Consider the following 22,359-nt stretch of genomic DNA (forward strand, 5'->3'; position numbering starts at 1 on the left):
CTGGCTATACCAATCTGCATTTCCACCAACAGTGCACAAGGGTTCCACATCCTCACCAACACTCGTTTGTTGATTTATTGATGCTAGCCATTCTGACAGCTGTGAGGTGATATGTCATTGTGGCTTTAATTTGCATTTCTCTGATGATTAATGATGTTAAGTGTCTCTAAATATGTCCTCTCTGGGGAAGTATTTATTCAGGTCCCCAGTGTGGCAGTACTTTTGGTGTTTAGATTTCTTTGTTTTGTTTAAGGAGACTTCCACTTTAGCAAAGTCCATACAGTTGGGAGTGTGAACAGCTAATTCTGGGAGGCATGGCTATCTGGTGAGCAAAAAGAAACAAAAAATATCCATGGTATGCCAATTATTTCTTTCATTTATCTAATTTTCAGCTTTCTCTTTCTGGTATAAAATTATAATACAACAAAGAATGAAGCTAGAGGTGAAGATATGGCCACCTCATGTGATAATACAGAATGCAAGGTATGAGTTACCTGTTGGCTGACTGCTCTGTTCTTTAGTGTTTGTGGTATTGCCTCCAAAACTAATGAAACTAATTTAGAAGTCAGGAAGGTCTATTTACTAGCTCTCCTACTTAGCCCTATGCCCTTCATCAAATAACTTACCATCTCTGTATATAGATTTTTTTCCTCATCCATAAAAATGAGGGAATTGAAAGGAAAATTGAGCAAGTTGAACAGGTGGTTTTTTTTAAGGTTCTTTCCATCTTTAAAAATGTGATATGATACAGTAAAACCAGTGATTATTTTCTTCTTCCTGCCCCAACAAGCAAGAGTTATACCTTATTGAAAAATCTGAGGTTGCAGTGTACAGTACCTTTTTCTCAAAAGGATTGGAATTAGATGGATTGGGCAAGTAAAAACCTGGACACATGTAGATATTCAGGAAGGAATTACTATAGAATAACAAATGCCTTCTATGTGAGTTTACCTTTTGGGTTAGAGGAACATGACCTGAGTGTCACCAGTGAGGTACAACTAAACGATGGAATAATTTGCACACCTGCTGTGGGTGTGGCTAGAAGCAAAGAGCCTGTGAGGAATGAGTGCTTCATTGCTTCCTTAGCAGTACTCAGCAGATCGTTAGAGAAGAAGCAAGCCCTAGGAGGTCACTTGTGTCCAAGGGTGAAATCAAAACCTAGGCTCCAACTAAATAAGAAGAAAAATAGGACCATAAGAAAAAAGACAAACAACTGAAAAGCCCTAGAAATTGTGAAGTAAGTGCACTTTTTTTTGAGTGGGGGGTGGTTTTTTTAGTTTTTTTTTTTCTGGAATGATTTTAAAACATTTTCAGGATATTGGAAGTTTTATCATTGGTCCCAGGCCTCAACTGAGGTAATTCCCAGAAGTTCAGGCATTGTAAATGAAGACAAGGAAATTTTAAGACACCTGTGAGCCAAGCCAGATAAGGGAGAAAAATATGTGAAAGGTTATTTCGATTCAGGTTCATTTGTTCAAGTTTGGTAACTGATTTCCACTAGGCAAGAAAGCTCATTAAGGTTTTGTTTTTGTATTTGGCCTCCATGGTATTACTTATCAGACATCGTTGTAACTACAACATATGTGAGCAGCAAAAAGAAAGTAAGTACTTTACAAAAAAAAATCAGAATTCAGATTGGGAAAGAAAAGCTTAAAAATTTAATTCCAACTCTTCTCTCTCTTTGGAATATGGGTCTTTGTCCTATTGTAAAAATAGTTCACATCCTCAAAAAATAAGAGGTTTCATTTTTAATATGTTAGAGATCTTTAAGAAAAATACATTCCTGTAAAACAGAAGTTGATATACATAAGGAATTTTTATAACCTTAATGCTCTTAATCATTAAGGTAGTTCATATGAGCTATTGATACGTTGGTTGCCCTAGGAATTGAATAAGAAATACACTCCCACAATTAATAAGAGAGTCAGTATGTTGGTGTAAAGAATGGCAGGTCCTCAAGTTTTGATGTGGCATAGTCTCAACTACATTCTATTTAGTATGAGTATTGGCCCTGTCATGTCCGGCTTCTTGAGCTGTTTCAGCAGACTAGAATTACATGATCAAGGCAGGCTCACCAAATAGCAGAATCTTAGAATATGCTCTGATCATGTGTATGGATATGTTTCCTGGACTGGATGTGTTATCTGTGTTGGACAAAAAGCAGGATACCCGAGCAGATTTATGTCACAGTAGCCTGTGTGGGCCTGCTGCCAGCAGAAAAAGCAAAAGAAACATTATGCAGATTTACCGAAAAACAGCTTCAGGGAATGTAACACAGTTGGGGAATGCTGGGAAGCAACAGAATTAAACTTGCTGCTGTGAAGTAGAGACTGGTTCATCTTGTGCCAAGGCATTAGGTGACAAAGTGTTATTAGACTTAGGACCACCAAAAGTATTTTTATGTAAGAGAATAGCAGCCCCTAAATTCAAGTTGAGTATGTTTAATGGGTGGATAGTATAGGTCAGTGATTGTCACCCAGTGTGCCGCAAGAATTTTTAAAACATGCAATACCTAACTATTGAGTCAGGGGCACTGACCACTTTTCCCTTAGATTGTCAAATAAAAAGATGGCAATAGCCAGCACAGCAATAGCCATCCAGTGTGAATGCCCTGTCTTGAACTATAAATATATATAGGTCATTTAATAGAGTTGCATCATATTGGTCACATCGCATAATATTGTTTTTGTTGGTTAATTCTTGTTACCAGAAATCCTCATGTAAGTATAGACATCTGATATTTTAAAAAGTCACTTTGGAGCAAAAAAGGATAGGTAATTTTTTTTTTTTTTTGGTAAATCAGTCAAATTTTTATACATGTTTTGTGGGGTATTTTTAAAGATCAGGAAAAAAATATGTATTTTGGTGTGCCACAGAATTTTAGTAATTAGTTTGTGTGCCATAACACTAAAAAGGTTGAAAATCACTTGTATAGATGATTTGCATATGCAGCTTATTGAACAAGCATGAACTAGCATTTGTTTACTCTTATGACTTAATTTAGCACATTTTTTAAAAAGTCTTAAATGTAATTAAGCACTAAGCAAGTTAACCTTTGGCTCTGTAGAAGAATTGACTAGTTTCTTATACAACCCTTCACCATAAGAAGATACATTTCTTGAGAGAAGGTATGGGATAATCTGGAGTAATAAGCAGGAACTCAAATGAAGTTTACAAGTAGGATAACCTAAAGTAGCTATTTGATGAAGCTTGTAGATATACTCCCAGCTCACCTCTGGATACGGTTATCATTTCCCTGTGTTTGTGAGGAGCTAAAGTATTTGAATCTGATTTATTTTAAAGTATAAAGCTGGGAATAAACAAGTATGATCAATTGAAAATATGGTTGAATTTTCACCTAGTCTTATGCCTGGAATACATAGCATTTTATAACAAAACCTAAAAGTTTGATTCATTTGATAGTGCTAAAAGGGCACTCTTTCTTCATGTATGAATTGTATTGATTCTTGTTGTTTGTTTTTTAATGGAGTATTTCTTAACAGATTTTTTGAAAGATTTTATTTATTTATTTTTAGACAGAAGGGAAGGAAGGAAAAAGAGAGGGAGAGAAATATCAGTGTGTAGTTGTCTCTCACATGCCCCTTACTCGGGGACCTGGCTTACAACCCAGACATATACCCTGAGTGGGAATCGAACTGACGACCCTTTGGTTTGCAGGCTGGCGCTCAATCCCCTGGGCCACCCCAGCCAGGGCTCTTAACAGATTATTATACTAAATCTGTTAAAATAGGCTAGACTATTACACTATCATGAAAAGGTAGGTTAGTGTCGTGGCTATACTTCTGACATTTATAGAGCATTTATGTTGTTAATTAAGTCAGTCTTTTAAGAAATAGAATAATCCCTTTTAAAGTACCTAATTCCATAACTTGAAAATAAGCCTGTGTTAAAAATTGTTCTCTGCTTCCCGCTTACTTCCGTTTCTTCCCTTTTGGGCCACAGACTTCCTTAAGGAGGAAGTGAGAGAGAAGTGAATTCTCACTTCAGCCAATAGAATCTAGAATTATATAGTGTTTACCTATTTTGCATAACAGGCTCACCCACACACATTATGAGATGCTTAAGTGAAAGAACACTGAGCAGACAGCTATTCAGTGTGTGATTCCAAGTGTAATTGGGAGATGCTTTAAATACTATCTGGATTTTATGCTCTGGTGAGAAGGTCGTTTGTCTAGCTTGTGATAAGCGATGGAATAAAGAGGTAGGTGTTCTCTGGCTTAATTTTAAGTGTAACGTTGTCAGTGCTTCAGGTTAAAGATAAGTTTGTAAGAGGAATGATTTACATCTTAATCAGATCATTTATATTTGTTTCACATTTTTTCACATTCAGCTGTAGAAGTATGTTATGTATGAATTGCATTTCCTTCCATTTTAGGGAAAAGATTGAATAAATCTCAGGCTTGAAGGGTTTCATATTATTAGGGAGGCTTTATACTGTTACTCTCACCTCCTGTCAGTCTTTAGGAAAGCATAAGAAAAATTACTGGATGTTTATCGCCTGTCAACAGAACTGAAAACTCTTCATTTGTAATATTTTTCCAATCCAAGCTGCAGTATTTGTGTGTGTTTTTTACATGCTTTGGAACTTAATGTTGGCTGTTGTTTTCTTTTGAATTATTAAATTTAAGAGTGATGGTGCTGCCATTGTATTTTGGTAAGCTGCTCACAGTGTATTCAGAATCTAGTTTCTTGGAGGGGGGGTTGGGTTATTTTGTTTTTTTACCATAAATCTTCTCTTGAGTTACTCTCAAAGAGATCTAGACATTTGGGATAACTTCACTCTACTATTTAAACATTTTCTTCACAAAGTAGGGAAAAAAATGTAAAGAAATTTTTAAATATTGAGAGTCTTGCTTTATAAGGATTTTACCTAATGTTTCTACCTGAATATTTTGTTCTTCCTCTGATACGGTGGGAAGAGACTTAATAATTTTAGATTTGGTAATTTATGGGGACAGGAGGGGGTGTTCTTTCTGTTAAAAAATGAACAATGATAGTTCCCAGCAGTGTTTTTATTGTCTGAGTCATTTTCTTTTTATTAAAAGAAAAGATATAATTGAGAATGTTTTCTTTTTATAGGAAATTCATGAAAAATTGAATCTGCTTATTAGAATACTGACATTTGCCCAGTAATGTTTTTCTTTTATCATTTTCTAATCTATTCATGAGGAGGAAATATTCACTGTCTTTTATATGTATAAAATGGCAGTTAAGTCAGTGACAAGAGAGAAGTTGCAAATTACTATCATAATTTAAAGTGATCATAACTTATCTTTTGGGATATTTGTAATGTGAAAATACAACAGTAATTAGAGTGGAGAGAAAATTTCTAGAAATATCCCAGCTATATGTATGTACTGTTTTCCTAATGAAAGAGTTAAATAGAAATACCATACTGATTTGAAATATTCACTATTAAAAAATAGATGTTCTTAGCCTCTCACACACAAGGGCTATAAATTACTGTTGTAAAAAGTAATGGAGAAAACATTGTTATTTGGTCAAAGAAAGATCAGCTGCTACTTTTCAGAACTTTTCATGAACCAGAGAGAAAACTAGAATTCTCATAAAATGAAACTTTTGTTCACTGGTGAGATTAGTAATAGTTATCTTTTAATAATGATTCTCTATTGGTAGCTAACTTTACTCTTAGAAGCAATATTGGAGATTCAATTGTAATATGAATTTTCAAATACTTTTTTCCCATACCTTTTAAAGACAGCTTATAATGGAATTATGAACCTATAAAAGAGTTAATATCCCTGTAAGAGCAGGAACTACATACACTAAATCTTACTTAACTGCACCATTTTTTTCCCCCTATTGAGAATCATTTATACAGCATTCATCCTTGAAACTAATTGTAATGATTTTTGAGGTCTTTGATTATATTTTAGGGCCTGTTATATATTAAGAGCAGTAGAAAAACTAGAATTTTCTACGTGGCATCTAAGTTATCTACAAAGATTATAAACATTCGTTTAGATACTGAGAAATAAAGATGAATCTCTGAGAAAATAATTAAATCTTAAGTGATGGGTCAGCGTCACCATAAATTAATGAAGTATTACTAGGGCCTACTTTGTATACCTAACTAAATATATACTAGGTATTTAACAAACACTTGATTTTTTTTTCACATTACATTTGTTTCTTGAAAATCATTGGCTTAACTTGCACAGTTTGAATGATTGCAAGAGACCCCAGAAGTCTATGACTTGTGTATTTAGTGAGTGAACCAAGCAGATGGCCCAGCATCCAAATTTCAGTGCAGCTTTGTTGTTCTCATTCAGTCCTCATGACAAATTTTGTGAGGTGTGGGAAATACTGTCACCATTTTAGAGGATGATAAAATCATGTGCCTACCAGGCTGGTTTTGTAGGCTTGATAATTCATGAAGGACCCTTTATATAGCCCTCAAGGGACAGCGTTCTCAGAGTTGACCCTAGGTACAGTCATAGCTTTACTTAGTTCTTCATAAGTGTCTTTTCTAGCTAGAAGAAAACCTTATCACAGTGAAATAATTAGTGAATAATTCAGGAAAGTGTTTGACTTTCTGGATTTTTAAAATGAAAGTATCAGAATTACCCAGGGCTGCTACTTCCTCACTTTTCTTCCTCCCAGCTCCCCTATCTATTTCCTCTCATAAAGTTTTTTAAGAGCAGAATTCATGTAGTTAGGTAGACGGAACTCAAATTCAAATATAGTAGTTAAAGATTTCAGTGTATAGCACTAATTCAGAAGCTATGATATAATTGCATATACAAAGTGTTTTCTAATAAAACTACCTATATTTCATTTGGTAGGAAAAATGCCCTTATCATCATTTTTCCTTTTCCTTTTTTATTTTTGAAAGAAAAACCCATGAAGCATGGTTTTGTCAAATTCTGGTCAATATGTTAATGATTCACTTTAGTTCAGATATTGTTCAGTCCAGTGGGTGGACACGCTTGTGTAGTAATACTCTCCTAACCAAAGGGGCTGTGGATGGTACAGTTACACATCAGAAAGAGGGCATGAGACCTGGCCCTCTTTCTGTGATTTGACAGGATCAGCACAGCTTGGAAATCTTCCACCTTTAGGTGGTGAGAAGGCTGAAAGGAGGCAAACTGTGAATCTCGAATTCATATTTTAATGCCTTTTATTAAATTCAAAGGGCTATTTTTTGTGTTTTTTATTTTTTATTTTTATTTTTTATTTTGCAATAATTTAGCCTTACAGAAAATATGGGAAATAAAAGGAATTAAGTTTATATATATTCTATACTCAGCTTCCTCTAAAGTTTAACAGTCTTTATAACCAGAATATATTTGTCAAAACCAGGAAATTAGCATTGATACAATACTATTAACTAAACTGTAGACCATATTCAGATTTAACCAGTTTTCCTCTAATGTCCTTTTTCTGTTCCAGGATCCAATTCATGATGCCATATTCCATGTAGTTGTTGCATCTCCTTAATCTACTCCAATCTGGGAATTTCTTTGTTTTTTCTTGTGTTTCATGACTTTGGCACCTTTAATGAATACTGTCTGATGTTTTCTCATTATGAGATCAAGGTTACGCATTTTTTGGCAGCATACCACAGAACTGATGTGTTCTCAGTGTATTATAATCAGGATGCATGATACCAAAAATGCCTTCATTACAGATTGTGACACTTGGTCAGTTGGTTAAGATGGTATCTGACAAGTTACTCCAACCATAAAGTTATTGTTGTCCCTTGTATAATTAATAAATATCTTTGGGAAGATACTTTGAGGTTATTGTTGTCTTTAAAGAAAAAAAATCCATGTAATTTGGTCAATGTTTTATAAGGACTAAAGAAAACCCATATTACTCTATTTCTGGGGGTAATTTAACTGTCCAGAAAAATCATTGCACAGTACTTTTTTTGGAAGGGCCCATAACCTACATAAGATTGATATGGATTATCCTGGAATAGAAAAATACGACCTTGGATTCAGTGTTCTGTTTGTGTTTTATTATTATTATTATTATTATTATTATTATTATTTCATAAATTGGTGTAGTTTGAAATTATTTTATTCATTTTTTCCAAGTCTAAATTTTACCTAAGGAGCTTTTAATCTCAGCTTTAAATGATTGAGTTACTGAGAAAATTAAAATAGTCAATATTATAGAACTTTATTCCCATGTTAGAGCAATAGCATTTATGTAGTCTTGCTCTTTAATGCTATATCCATGGTAGGAAAAGAGTTGGGGGATTTTCTTGTTTGTTGTTTGATTTAATTTCCCAGAGTAGTTCTCTAGTCAGTCCCCTACCCCTTTATTTTCAGCAGTTCTACAATGTTGGCTAGAATTTAAATTGTAAAATATAGTTTTCTTATCTATAAAATGAGGGTTATAATAGTTTCTATCTCACAAGTTTGTTCTGGGGAGTAAATCAGATAATACCTATAAAGTGCTCCTAACAGTGTTTGCCACAGAGACAGAACCCAGTGTTAGCCACTTTGAATGAAGGGTAGCAAAACAGGGTAGCAAATCATGAGCTGACTGCCAGTGTTGGATGCTGACTTTAGAAAATGATAGAATTTCCAGTGAACACTTTTCATGGAAAAAGTGTTATTTGGAACACTTTTTTTTTGTTCCAAATAACTGTCTGATCCCACCAAATTTTGTACTTTCTGCAGCATTTTGTTCAGGACCTTAATGGTTAAATCTAGGGGAATTTCTGGTCTTGTTTTCTGAGATGCATATTCTAGAAACTTTGGCGATCTAAAAGAATTGAATACAGGCCAAGCAAGCATGGGTAGATACAATAAAAATGTTTTAGTCCTTTGTTGTGTCATTTTAAGTAACATTTTCTAAATGTCAGGAATTAGTGATCATTTTGGGGTAGGGTGGTGTGGTTATATTTAAAACCCTTCCCCAACCAGGAATACTGCCCTGCAGTTTCCTCTTGGCTGTCATTTTTCAGGGAATACATGAAGCCTTCTCTTCTGGGCTGTTAAGACTCACTCTTGATACAGTTTTCTTCTTGATGGTACCAGGAATTTGACTTAGTGTAATATCCTGCTTTCCCCCTTGGGTTCCTTTCTCTCCACAACTTTATTTATTTATTTATTTATTTATTTATTTATTTATTTTTAATTTAATTTATTTATATTTAGAGTGAGGGGAAGGGAGGGAGAAAGAGGAAGAGAAACAAAGATATGTGAGAGAAACAAAGATATGTGAGAGAAACATGGATCACTTGCCTCTCACACACCCCCAACTACGGACCTGGCCCCACAACCCAGGTAGGTGCCCTGACAGGAATCAAACTGGCAACCTTTGGGTTCACAGGCCAGTGCTCAATCCACTGAGCCACACCAGCCAGGGCTCCCAACCCCATTTTTTAAACAAACATGCAAAGTTCCCTTCATTTACTGGACTTTTTCTTGTTGGTCACTACCAGGAAACAGGGTTGACAAATACAGTGAGCACTGGGGAAGTGACAGAGCTTCAAATAATCTCAAAAAGCAGTAGTCATAGTTGAATAGTTGTTACAAGTCTATGCTGGAGTATAAGTTGTTTAGGGTTTATTTTACACAGGTATACGTTCTATTTATAGTCTCTCCTAAATGGTCCCATCATAGGGCCTCATTTTTATTTAGGAATCAGCCCCACCAAACCTTTTCTGGGGTGTGATTATTGATATCAAAAAACCCAGACTCCTTAACTTCTAGGAGCTTCATTTCCCCATTTATAAAATGGGGGTAATAATTTTACTTGCTATAGTTGTGATAGAGACAAATGAGTTAATATATGTTGAATCAATATATGGGGTTTAGTTCTAACCCTGTCAAATATTACCTGCATGGCCTTGAACTATTCACTGATCTTTCTGATTGACACACTGAGTTCCCTTATCTAGAAAATAGAGTTAATAAGACTTTCCTACCTAATTCACAGGACTGTTGTGTGAGGGTCAAATAAAATAATCTTATGTGAAAGAACTTTGCTAATTACCAGTCTGTTCAAGTGCACTACAGACCTTAATCCAGGGTTGATTCAGATTGACACTCCTTTGGATTTAAAAGAATTCCTCCATGCGTTCCAAAGCCTGCTTTCAGTTTTCCAAGCACGGATCTCCTGGGTCAAGAAGACATTTCCTCATCTGACCTCTACAGATTAACATTTCTCTAAACGTCAGTCTACCCAGCACTGTCCTTATAGGTACTTTCCTTCTACCACTTGAGAAAGGTTGTTTCAATATTCAAATACATAGAAATATTAATAATTAATCACCATCAAGGTCTGTTGCTAGTTCTCCCATTCTCACTCCCAGCCACTCTTTCAGTTCTAATAAAATACTGAAACTGCAGCTACTTTTAAAGCCATTGCCTTTAATAACACAAGGGTTAGTGAAATCCCTTTAAGATATCAGTATGATGATGTTAGTAAGAAAACTTTTTTTAAATACCTTACTGTGTGCCAAGTACTATGCCAAAAATAGGGCAAATTCGCCTTGTTAAAACAAATTGTCATCCCCAATATGAGATTTAGAGCAGTGGTTCTCATAAAGTGAAGGGTGGGAAGGTGAGACATTTTTGACTAGCACAACTAGAGATATTTGTTACTGGCATCTAGGGGGTGTAAAGGCCAGCGCTGCTGCTGACCCTCCTATAATCGCAGGCCAGCTCCTTGCAATGTTGAAATGTTAGTAGTGCCAACGTCGAGAAACCCTAGTGTACAGGAACAAATGCTGTCCCTGGGAAGGATGGTAATTGCTTTCCTATCAGGATGAAAATGTTATCCTTGTAGGTGGTAGGATATCACGAAAGCCCTGTGAGTTAGGTAGGAAAGTCATATTAACTAGCAGGTCATCTGACTACCCTAGGGAGGAGGCTGAGAGTTTGCCCAGGGAGTGAGTGCCCTGCATCATGGAAAGAGGAACATGGACTTTTCTTCTTTCACTGCTGTATTGAGAAAGCTAAAAGACACTGACAAAAGTAATAACCTCAAACTCCTACTTCTGACACTGTTATTTCTCCTCTCCCTTCTCTCCTTTTTTGGAAAGATGGTACTTATTAATCCTGCTAATTGTGAAAGAAGGAAAAAGATAATTAATTTTTCACTCTTATCAAGAAACTGCTATAACTTTGTTCAATCATCAGCTAACTTGATTTCATAAAATGGCTCTACCACAAGTATACCAAAACAGTTCTTTCTGTTTGAGTCATCCTTTTGAAATCAACCACAAAGGAACTCTAGTATAGATGGAAATCTGTTTCATCAGAGATAATATATGCAATCCACATTATAGTTTTATCATAAGCATCATAACATTTTCATATTTTAAAATATTTTTTTCCTCAACATTCCTTTGAGCCTACTCACTTACCCACCAAAACAGAAGTGTTCAGAAGATAAATGTAAACATCTACATAAGCTCTGTTTTGTCCCTTGTTTAGTATTTGTTTTGCTGCTTTTTATTTTTCCAGGGCAGGAATTTTATGTTCAGTAGGTAGTAAGCAAAAGACTGTGTGCAATGTAAATAAAAGAAGAAAGAAAAAATGTTTATGTTGAGGGAACAGTTTGAACAAAGATTGACTTCCCAGTTTTCCTTCTTTCAGTGAAACAGATTATTATATTTTATATTGTAGAAAGTCTTCTTTGGAGGAAGACTTGATATGAAAATAATTGTAGTTCACTGGCCTTTGAAGAACAAATTATCAGGCTATTGTATCAGTCAGATTGATGAGACTATTTCAAACTAATATATATTTTATGGCTAATTTTTCTTGTTTTCCCACCACACACAGAAAGTAACACTATTCCAGAGTATAGTTGTTTAAAAAATACTTTTAACTTGGGGAGATTCCTGCTGATAGAGCAGCATGCTTAATTTTCAAGGATCAAGTACAGGTTCAAAGTTACTGATATTATGTAGAAAACAGCCTTATCCTAATATAATAAATATTAGGAAAATTTTCTCTAACATTGTTTTCCCCAGTTTCGGGTGGAATTAATGTTATTTCGTGTTCCTCGTGCTAGATTACTTTGGGATAGAACTGAGTATGGCGGGGGCGGGGAGGGTGAGTGACCAACTAACTTAATTGCATGCCAACAGCTGGGCCCAGTAATTGAGGCATTAAAATGAACTTGATTGATGTACATAGTCATCACGTGCATATCTTTAGGAATTGATCTTGAAGAATTCTATATCTTGTCCAGATTTTATAACATAAACAATATATAAAGAGAGTGAGTGCTAGAGCACTGTCTAGCTTCTCGGCTTTGTTAAAGATTCTACACTATTGTGCAGAGTATTAATCAATCTTCAGAATACAGAGATTCCAAAAACTTCTTTAAAACAGCCACCTATCAACAAGTATTAGAACTGCAACAAAAGGTTCAAGGAAAAAAGGCTGTTATGTCACATTTTATTCATAGTTTAAGAATGCCAGTTATATGTAAATTGGTTAAATGTCATTTTAAATTTAAGAAAACTTTAAATTGGGTTGTTTTAACCAATTGGTTATTATAACCAATACTACTCAAGTGTTTTACTATAGGTTTTCAATTATTAGATAGAGAAATAGAGTCCAAGTTTGAGTGTGTTCCTGTGATTGAAACTTTGGCATCACAGATAAAAATATCCCAAGATCAAGACCTAAGCAGAATAAGTATAATTAGAAATATATTGTTTTTTCTTGGCTAATTTGGGCAAGGGCTCTCGAAAGTATAGAATAGTGGGAATATGCCATCTCTACTCTAATTCCTTGTGTAAGGTGAAAATTGTTTCTTTTGCTATAGAGGTAAGGACTAAATCTATAGTGCTATGTGCACATTACTTATAAATTCTTATTTTAGGACTATATAGTCTCATATATTTTCCAGCTCCAAAATTCTCTTCAGCCTACTTTAGTTCCTTAATTTTTAGAGGAAACATTGCTTTGTTCACAGAGAGCTAGAACTAGAACATGAGCTAATACTTGCTAGCCATACAGTATACTAATAATCAGCCAACTATGAGCATTCGCTTATTACTTTCAGATTTTGCCATATCTGTACATACTAATACTATTTAATACTATTCAAATTGACTTTAAACAAATAAGCTTTTTTAAAGGAAATTATTTGCAACTAAAAATGGAAAACCATCACTTCCTAAAAATAGAAAGTAGCTCTAAATAGAAATCTAAATCTAGACTAAGCAGTGTTGTTAAAATTTAAGTTTAATTAATTCTTATTAAGATGTATTTAGGAAGATAGTGTATTTGAGTGAATGGAGTTTTTCTTAAAATAATTCTTAAGTATGTTTTACTTTAAAATATATTAATAAGCATTTAATAAAATAATAAACATTTTTTAACTTACAACAAAAGTTAGTATGTTGTCTGAATTGCTAATCTAAATATTTGTGTCAGTTAAAAGGGATAATAGGGTCAAACTGGCTAAGTCTTCTTCTTTACTTGTTCTTAATCATTGGGCTACAAATACTGTGTTGCTTTCTCCCTGAAAGTGCAGCTGTATACAGGCCACATTTTACTGTACAGTACAAAAAAAAACAAGTAGGCATTTTTCATTCGTGAGTTTCCTATGAAACCTATTGGTGGAATTATAAAACCAGGACACTTTTATGGGTTAGTGTAAGAGTTTTGTTGCGATCCTCTGTAACAAGCCTAATAGGAAGACTGTGGAGAGAAATAGATATAGGAAATACCTAATCCTGTTAAACTGCTATCCCGTGAAATAGATATGAGAGTATTGTGGGGATTGTTTATTATAGTGATTTTTCTGAAAAGCCACTGATCAGAAGTGTCAGGCTTTTGTTTTTTATACTTGCATCAAGTTTATATTTTTTTAATTAAACTTTTTTTTTTAATCCTCATTGAGGATATGTTTTTTTAACTGATTTTAGAGAGGGGAAGCGGGGCAGGGGAGAGACACATTGATGTGAAAGAGAGACATGGATCAGCTGCCTCCAGTTCTCACCTCCACCACAAATCAAACCCGTAACCTAGGTATTGCCCGGATCGGGAATCCCGCAACCTTTTGTTGTATGGATGTTGCTCCAACCAACTGACGCACCCAGCCAGGGCTTAACTAAGCTTTTATTTTTCAGATGATTGTAGATTCACATGCAGTTGGAAGAAATACAGAGATTCTCTGTACCCTTTACCCCGTTTACTCCAATGGTAGTATCTTATAAAACCATAGTAAAATATCACAACCACGATATTGATATTGTAAAAATACAAAACATTTCCTTCAACACAGGAGTCCTTCCTATTGCCCTTTGTAGCCACACCCACTTAGCTCCTACTCCTGCCCCCTCCTTAACTCCTGGCAATCAGTAATCTGTTTTTCATTTCTATAATTTTGTCATTTCAAGAATGCTACCTTTGGAGTTTATTAGCTTTTTTACTCAGCATAATTCTCTAGAGGTTTCATCCATGTTTCATCTAAGAGTAGTTTGTTCCTTTTTATTGCTTGAGTACTAGTCCACATAGTATGAATAAAGCTGCTCTAAACATTTGTGTACAGGTGTTGTATGACAAAAGTCTTCATTTCTCTAAGATAAGTGCCAGGAGTGCAATGTATGATTGTCTTAAATATTTCCTTTACATACATTGAAACCACTTCAGACAGTGTTAGGTAATTTTTGCTTTGTCGTTCAGACATAATGTAGAAAATTCAAGAAAAGAAAAGCTTATCGTATTTACCATGTTTTTTTCTTACCATATTCTTCCATTCTGCTGTTCCAAGGTTCTTTTCTTTTATCATTTATTTTCTTAGAGAATTTCTTCTGATCATTTTATTAGAGTGGATCTGCTGGTGACAAATTCTCCTAATTTTCCCTAATTTGAGAATGTCTTGATTTCCCCACCATTTTTGCCAGCTGTAAGGATTCTGGGTTGACAGTTCTTTTGTTTCAGCACCTGGAAAAAAAAAATGACACTTTCTTCTGGCTTATATAGTTTTTGGTGAGAAGTCTACTGTCATTCTAATTGCTTTTCCTCCATAGGAAGGTGTAGTTTCTCTCTGGCTTCTCTCAAGATATTTTCTTTGCCTTTGGTTTAAGACGTTTAATTATGATGTGTCTTTGTATGGATTTCTTCAGGTTTATCCTGTGTGGGGTTTGTTCAACTTCTGGAATCTGTAATTTTGTTTCTCTTTCCAAATTTGTTAAGTTTTCAGCCATTATTTCTTTTAGTACTTTTTCAGCTTCACTCTCTTTCTCGTCTTTCTGGGTTCTAGTGATACGAATGTTAGCTCTTTTGCTGTGGTCCCACAGGTCCATGAGACTGGTTTTTGGTTTTGGGGTTTTTTTTTTGTTTATTCTGTCATTGTTGTTCTGATTCTTTACTATGTCCCTTCCATTCTGCTGTTGAGATCATCCAGTGAGCTTTTCTTTGTTGAGGCTTTATTTTTCATTTGTCATCTTGATTATCTTTTTGCATGGTTTTAAATGTTTATATCATGAAAGATTTTCTATTGAAACCTGGACGTGTTCATACTATGTTCTGAGACTGAAGATACTAACTACACCTTCTGTTTCCACTGACTTTTCATGACACTACTTTAGCAAGGGAATAGGAGGTGCCTCCTTTTTACTGCCAGCTGAAAATAAAAGTTCAAATTCCCTACTCAGCCTCCACTGACTGCCTCCCACCCAGGGAAGGAGATTCTTGTTACTACTGTGGGTAAGGGTAGAAGTCCAGGCTCCCTGTGCAGTCTTCCCTGGCACTGCTTGGGTAAAGGTGGGAGCATGTTATCAACCAGCAGGGTGGAAGTCCTGGCTCCTTACTTGGCTTGCCCTGACACTACCCTGATTGGGAGGTTGGGCTTTCTCATTATGGCCTCATGAGGTCAAAGTCTAGGCTTCCTGCTCAGCTCTTGCTGTTGTGGATAGAGGTAGGGCCACTGTTTTCTGTCGTGTTTGGCTGTAGTCAGGCAGTTATTGTCAAAAGTTTTCAGTCTTACTAAGTCTCCTTCTTTCTTGTTCCATTGACTAGAGAGACTAGGCTTTTGTTGGGCTTTTTTTCTTTTGCTCTTTTCTTCAACTCCAAATCTGTAATATTAAGCCAAAAGAAAACTTACCGTTGTGTGTCATTCCTTGGGCCCTGAGTTTCCTAACTGGTTGGCCTTCTCTCTGCTTTTCAGAGTTGTCTTATGTTTTATATTTAATGTCCAAGGTTTTTAGTTGTACTTAGTGGAAATAATAGGGAAAAATATGTCTACTCCATCTTCTTGGAAGTGGAAGTCCCCAAGTTAACATTTTAATTCATTTAAATAGTTGTATCAAGTACATAAGCATTACAGGGGGGAATATTTCATACTTTTTATATTATGAGATAATATGCATAATATTTGCATAAGATAGGCTAGAAAATAACATCTTTATTTAAACTGAAATTCATTGTTCACATTATTAATGAAAACTTTTCCCCTCTAGGAAATAATGCAAAAGGTGTCCCAAGGCTCCTGACCAGTGAACAAAGATTTGAGAAAAAAAGCCAAGCTCATGTTTTCTCCTGATCAAGAAAATCATCCATCCAAAGCACCAGTAAAATATGGTGAACTCATTGTCTTAGGGTAAGGTTTCTTCACCTGATGACATAATATTGAATACTATATAGTAACTTTAACATCTAGGTTAAAAGTATTTCTTTTTTAGAATTTATATCTTACGTATTTCCAGAAAGGATTTAAAGCTACAGGGTAATATTACCAAATCAGGAAACTCTTATAATTCTTATTTTTATGCCGTCACTTGTAAGTGCTCAAATACTGGATAAACTTTGCCTCACCCCCAGAAAGGACAAAGCTTCTTAAAGATCAAATGAAAATGTATTGTCTAGAGTCACATAAGTATTTTGTCTTTATTATTTTTTGTTTTAGAAAATTTGCCTCAGCTGACTATATTTTTAAAAGTGTCAGCATAATTTTTATATATGGTATTCTTTGAGTAAACTCCCTTCTCTTCCTTGTCAGCCACTGAAGTAGGCCATTTTACAATCACATTCTCCTCCAGCCTAAAAACTGTCCCTATTCCCTGCTTCATTTCCTTCCAGATTGACCAGGATTTTAGGATGGGAGGGGGAAACAGTGAATGAGGAGAGGTTATTAATAAGCTTTACTGCTCATGCCATAATGAAACAATAAAGAATGGAAAGGAAAAAAAAAAAAGGGCATGACAACACCTGAATCCAGATTCTAGCTTTGCCAAGTATCACATGTGCGACCTTTAGAAAATACCTGAATTCCTCTGAATCTGTAAGGAACTTAATTCCCCTGAGGAATGACTTAATTCCTAATCTGTAGAAGTGGAGAGTGATGCCAGTCTCCCGGAGTTATTTATGAGAATGGATTAAGTAAGGTGATGTATGGGGTAGAACCCAAGAGTGCCTAACCTACTGATGTATTGTTATGAACTTTCCTCCTAGTAGTTCAGTTCTTGCTTTACGTTCAGGAGATATATATATATATAAAACCATGGAGAAATGGTCATAACATCTAAACAGCAAAATTATGTTTAACTGCGGCTTAGCAGGCATTTCTGTTGGACAGGTTTTGCCAACATAATGTGAATGTGTATGTTTACATTCACATGATTGAGACCTAACAAACAACTCTAAAATTCCTCATTTCAAAAGTTCAGCTATTTAAAGTGTGCGGTTCACAATTAAAGGAGATTCTATATTTAAAAATTTATATTGTACTTTTAAAGGTTAGATTAGCACATACAAACATTAACCTTCAGAAAAAAATAGAATGAGTCATAAGACATCAGATACGCCACTAATCAAGCTCATGATTATCTTAAGTAAAAGAGGGAAGAAAAATATAGATAACTCAAAATAAAGAATGAAAAAAAGCATGATAAACACCAGGATCCAAATTCTAGCTTTGTATGTATAATCCAAAAGGTACTTCTCTGTGACTCAGAATGTGGCCAAAAGGAATCTCATTTTGTTTTATACTCAGGCAGCTGGGGATCAGCAGTTGCTAAAAAAGAATTTTAGATACTTACAATGTGCTGAAATAATTAATTGGAGATTGATCCTATAAGGCAAAGTAGCACATCTGTTAGAATTGTGTGGTTCTTACAAGAGATCACCTAAACCTTTTTTCCCCCCATCAGGTATAATGGGTCTCTCCCAAACGGCGATAGAGGAAGAAGGAAAAGTAGGTTTGCTTTATTTAAAAGACCTAAGGCAAATGGGGTGAAGCCCAGCACTGTGCATATTGCTTGTACTCCTCAGGCTGCAAAGGTAAAAAAACAAACAAACAAAAAACTCTGTAAATTACCTTGGAGAAATTGAAAGACTTGTACATATTGTTTATACTCTCTAGCAATCCCTTCACATTCAATACCAGAAGTTTCCTTTTGTTTGGGTGGGTAAAGACACTTTGGAGATGTGATATTTGAAGGGCCGCCATATGGAGGGCATCAGACTTTTTTTAATGACGAATCAGGATCAGTGGATGGAAATTAGAAGGAAATATTCTGTTTTCTTATTAAAAAGGGTGGGGGTGGTCTGGGGCTTTATCTAGTATTTAGGATTGTGCAGCTGTCTGCCCTGAGAATTAGGGTGTTCCTGCTATTACTAGAGGGCCCTTGCCTAGGCTTGGCAAGGAATGTAGTGTACAAGATTTGTATTCAGGTACTAGAAACATGTTGGGGCGTGGCAATTTTTTTAACTAAATGCCTTTCTCAAAGATTCTATGGATGCTCTTTAACTTTATATTTTGTTTTGATATTATGATCATCATAGCTTTTAGCATAATGTCTTAAAAAAAAGTAAACCTCGAAAATGAAGTTGAATCAAAGCTATGAAAAAGTAAATACTCAACTGTATCTACAATATAACTTCTCAATCTCCTTGCCTCATGCTTTTAGCCCCTTTTTCTATCCCTACCAAAAATCTCCAGAACCTGGGCTACCATTTCAAGACACTTGGACTTTTCTTAGATTGATAGACAATTAGGGGGAATTTTAGATCTTCACATTTCCTGTGAATTCCTGTACTTCCAATTGTATGACGTAGACTGAATTTGATACTGTGATGAGCGATAAAAATTGCAAAGAGTTCTTGGCTTATGGAAGTACGTTATCTTTAACTAAGCAGCCCCAGGATGTACTTTAATCTTATACCATCCGAGGTATATCTTTGTTAAATTAAATAACGAGAGACAAAGAAATTGGTATATGATGCATTGTTTTAAGTCATCATTTCAGTCCCCAAAGATAGTTGCATTTTTGGCTTGTTTTTATATTCAATGTAATGTCTAAAATAGAGTCCAGAGTCCTCATGCCTTGACTAGGCTTCCTCTATTATTATTTGAGAGCCAGTGAATACAGAAAAGAGCAAGTTTCTTTTGTGTTTCTTTTTGCTCCTTTGAAGAGAATGGATGTGCTAAGTAGGTGGTGGAAATGAATGGCTTATTGATCCAATCAGAGGGGCTTCTTTCTAGTATTTCTCCACAGGAGTGCTTTGGCAATTTGGCTGTGCCAATTATTATTTGTGCAGGATTGTCTGACATATTCAGGACAATGTCTTATAAGCCCTGAAGTCATTGTGACAGCCAAAAAATGAACCTGCATGTTTTCAGATGCCCCTTTCACAGCTGATACAACCTCTGGTTGAGAGCCATTATCATTGGGAAAATATTTCTAACCCCTCGCTCTGTAATATTCTGTTCTGTTCTTTGCATTTTTACTGTCACACTCCTAATGTTTTGACTGTTAGCTTCTTTTCATCTTGGACAACAAGAATTTTAGGGATCAAAGATTGACTCTTTCCTTTTTCAATTTTGGAGGAATGTAGTATGAGGTCATGAAGAAAACTGTTTAGTCTGGCAGTCATCTGGGATGAATGGTTAAACCCTGCCTTCCAGTCCAGTGAGAACTTAACTTGACATAGTTCTTGCTCTGCATCTAAAAGTGGGTCTAATAGCTTTAAAAGAGGCGGGAGGGGGGAGGAATTACAGTCTCAAAGTATGTAAAAACATTTGTTTTTAAATCTCTTTAGCCGTGAAGAATTAACTTCCAAAATACTGAGCAATTATTTGATTGAAAAGTCAGTTCCTTAATGCAGAGTTAATTTGTAGGTTTTAAAACCTGTAAAACAATTATACTTTTATGAATACATAAGTGCATAGTAAAAAGAAAACATGCATAGGAATGATCTATGCTGCATTCTTGAGTATGGAGACCTCTATGAAGAAAGGGGAGTAGGGAGGGACGTGCTAACAATCTTGATTGTATCTGTAGAGCCTGATTTCTCTTAAAAGATCAGAAGCAAAAATGACATTAGTGAACTTTAAATAAAGCTGTGTAGTTAATACCCATGTTTGTTATTCTCGTTGCATAGTGAAAATTTCACAATCTTTTTTAATCTTAAAGCCATTATTTTAAGGCTTGCTTTATTACAGATCAGCTACAAATTGAAACTAAGTAAAATTTTAAAATGCCAAAGCTCTAATTAAGAAACTTTTTATTTTTTCATTTAGCCTTCCTGTGTATAATCATTGTTTTGTGTCTTTGTATGTTTTCCTTTTACGCAACCTGTTTCCACTTCCTTTGTTTGGGTTTTCCCCCCCTCGGGTATTATCTTCAACTCAGAGAGAGAGAGAGAGAGAAAATGCCTGAAAACAAAACTGAAAAGTTCTTTTTAGCAATGTTTTTAGTTTGGGATAAGTCAGAAGTACAGTCGTAAGCATTATATCCGTTTCCTTTGGTAATGTTTAATCATTCTATGAATTTTTCTGTATCTAGCCCAGCACATGGTAAATATTTGTCATCTGTAGTCACAGAATGGATAGAAAAACCAGTTAACTCTGCTTGTTGGTTAACTTTATAACTCTTTGAGTTACTTTAAAAGTAAGATTCCTTTTACCTTGCAAGATTTTGTATTTTCTTCTTACCAGAGCAGTACTAAGTACTGTTTTCAGATTCTAAATGAGATTGGTTTTCATTACTTTATAATTAAATACAAGGCAACCCCAAATTTTGTTTTTATACGGTGAAAATATGTTTTTACTCTGTAACTACTTCAGAGTATTTTTCTACACCCCACTCAACCTGAGAATCTGCTGTCACAGCTGAGATTATGCAAGAGTTCTTAATCTCTAACCTAAATTTTAGGGGGGAAATATGTCGTGTATGTGATAGATTGGTTACCTTTTTTAAAAATCTGACTTTATTGACCTGCCAACTAGTTTTTGCTATTAATCTTTTCTTTCTTAGGCAATAAGCAACAAGGACCAGCATAGCATATCATATACCTTATCTCGGGCCCAGACAGTGGTGGTCGAATATACTCATGACAGCAACACTGATATGTTTCAGGTATTATAATATGTGAATTTTTTTTTTGGTAAAAAACAAGAAAAGTTGAAACATTAGTGACTTTTGCTCTGTTAAGATTGAAGATTATCATATATTCATGTATTTTATTAAATATATATTGTTTTCTAAACCACATATATAGAAGGTAGTATAGAATAATTAAGAGATGATCTCTGAAATCAGAACTCCTTTAAACGTTACTTAGCCACTGTATGCCTCAGTTTCCTCCTCTAAAGTATGGTTAATAAAACTTTCCTCATGTGACTACTAGGAGGCTTATACTGGTTTAGTACATGTAAAGTGCTCAGAGGTATGCCAGGCAGGTGGTAAACACTTAGCTATTAATAATATAGGTACAGTAGTAGCTCTGTTAGCTATTGTTATCCAAAAAAAGGAACCAAGAAATATTCTGCCCACACGTATGACCTCTTTTTTGCCATCACTTTCCCACCTTCCTCTGTAGGCAACAAAAAGTACAGGCAGTTCTGTTTCTAACCTATATGTGAAGTCAGACTTGTTTCTCAGCGCATATTTGGTCAATAAAAGGATTTTTTTCCTCATTCTCTTATACCAAGAGAATGTTCATATAAACTGATAGATGATGACAGGAGAGCCACGCTCAAAGATGTATAAACAAAATTCCTATCTTCTCCCTTAATAATATTGGGTTTTCTAAAGACCTGGGATTTTCTGAGGGGTGGTAGGAAACAACTGAAGTACCTAATAATGGTGTTTTTACAATTATTGTCCCAATGACTTTTTACCATTTCCTTTATTTTACAAGATTAAATGAATGTGAAAAGGCCTGGAGGTATCTTTAATTATCACCATTAGCAAAATATTTCTTTGAAGTCACTCACTCCTTCTAGCCCTTTTAATGGAATACTGAACTTTTAGAATAGTGTCTCTCATATTAGAATATGTATGTTGCTTTTACCAAAACACTAAAAATAAATAACAACCTTAATGAAGATGAAGGTTTGGATCTTAATGAGAACTTAATGCAAGCTTTAGGATGATTTTCCATG

At 35.0% G+C, this 22,359-nt stretch overlaps 1 protein-coding gene across 1 annotated transcript in view; it reads left to right on the plus strand.

The window, feature by feature from the left end:
- The window catches only part of PELI1 (pellino E3 ubiquitin protein ligase 1), a 55,440-nt gene that overhangs the window by 26,466 nt on the left and 6,615 nt on the right, over positions 1-22,359 (plus strand). Inside the window, exons 2-4 of the mRNA XM_054586892.1 lie at positions 16,433-16,572; positions 18,122-18,251; positions 21,230-21,331. Of these exons, the coding sequence (XP_054442867.1) occupies positions 16,502-16,572; positions 18,122-18,251; positions 21,230-21,331 (303 nt within the window). The 5' untranslated portion in view covers positions 16,433-16,501. The remainder of the gene's footprint in view (positions 1-16,432; positions 16,573-18,121; positions 18,252-21,229; positions 21,332-22,359) is intronic.

The sequence above is a fragment of the Pteronotus mesoamericanus genome, unplaced genomic scaffold, assembly GCF_021234165.1.
Source record: "Pteronotus mesoamericanus isolate MK-2021 breed Mesoamerican mustached bat unplaced genomic scaffold, CSHL_Meso_final contig_98, whole genome shotgun sequence".
Taxonomy (NCBI): domain Eukaryota; kingdom Metazoa; phylum Chordata; class Mammalia; order Chiroptera; family Mormoopidae; genus Pteronotus; species Pteronotus mesoamericanus.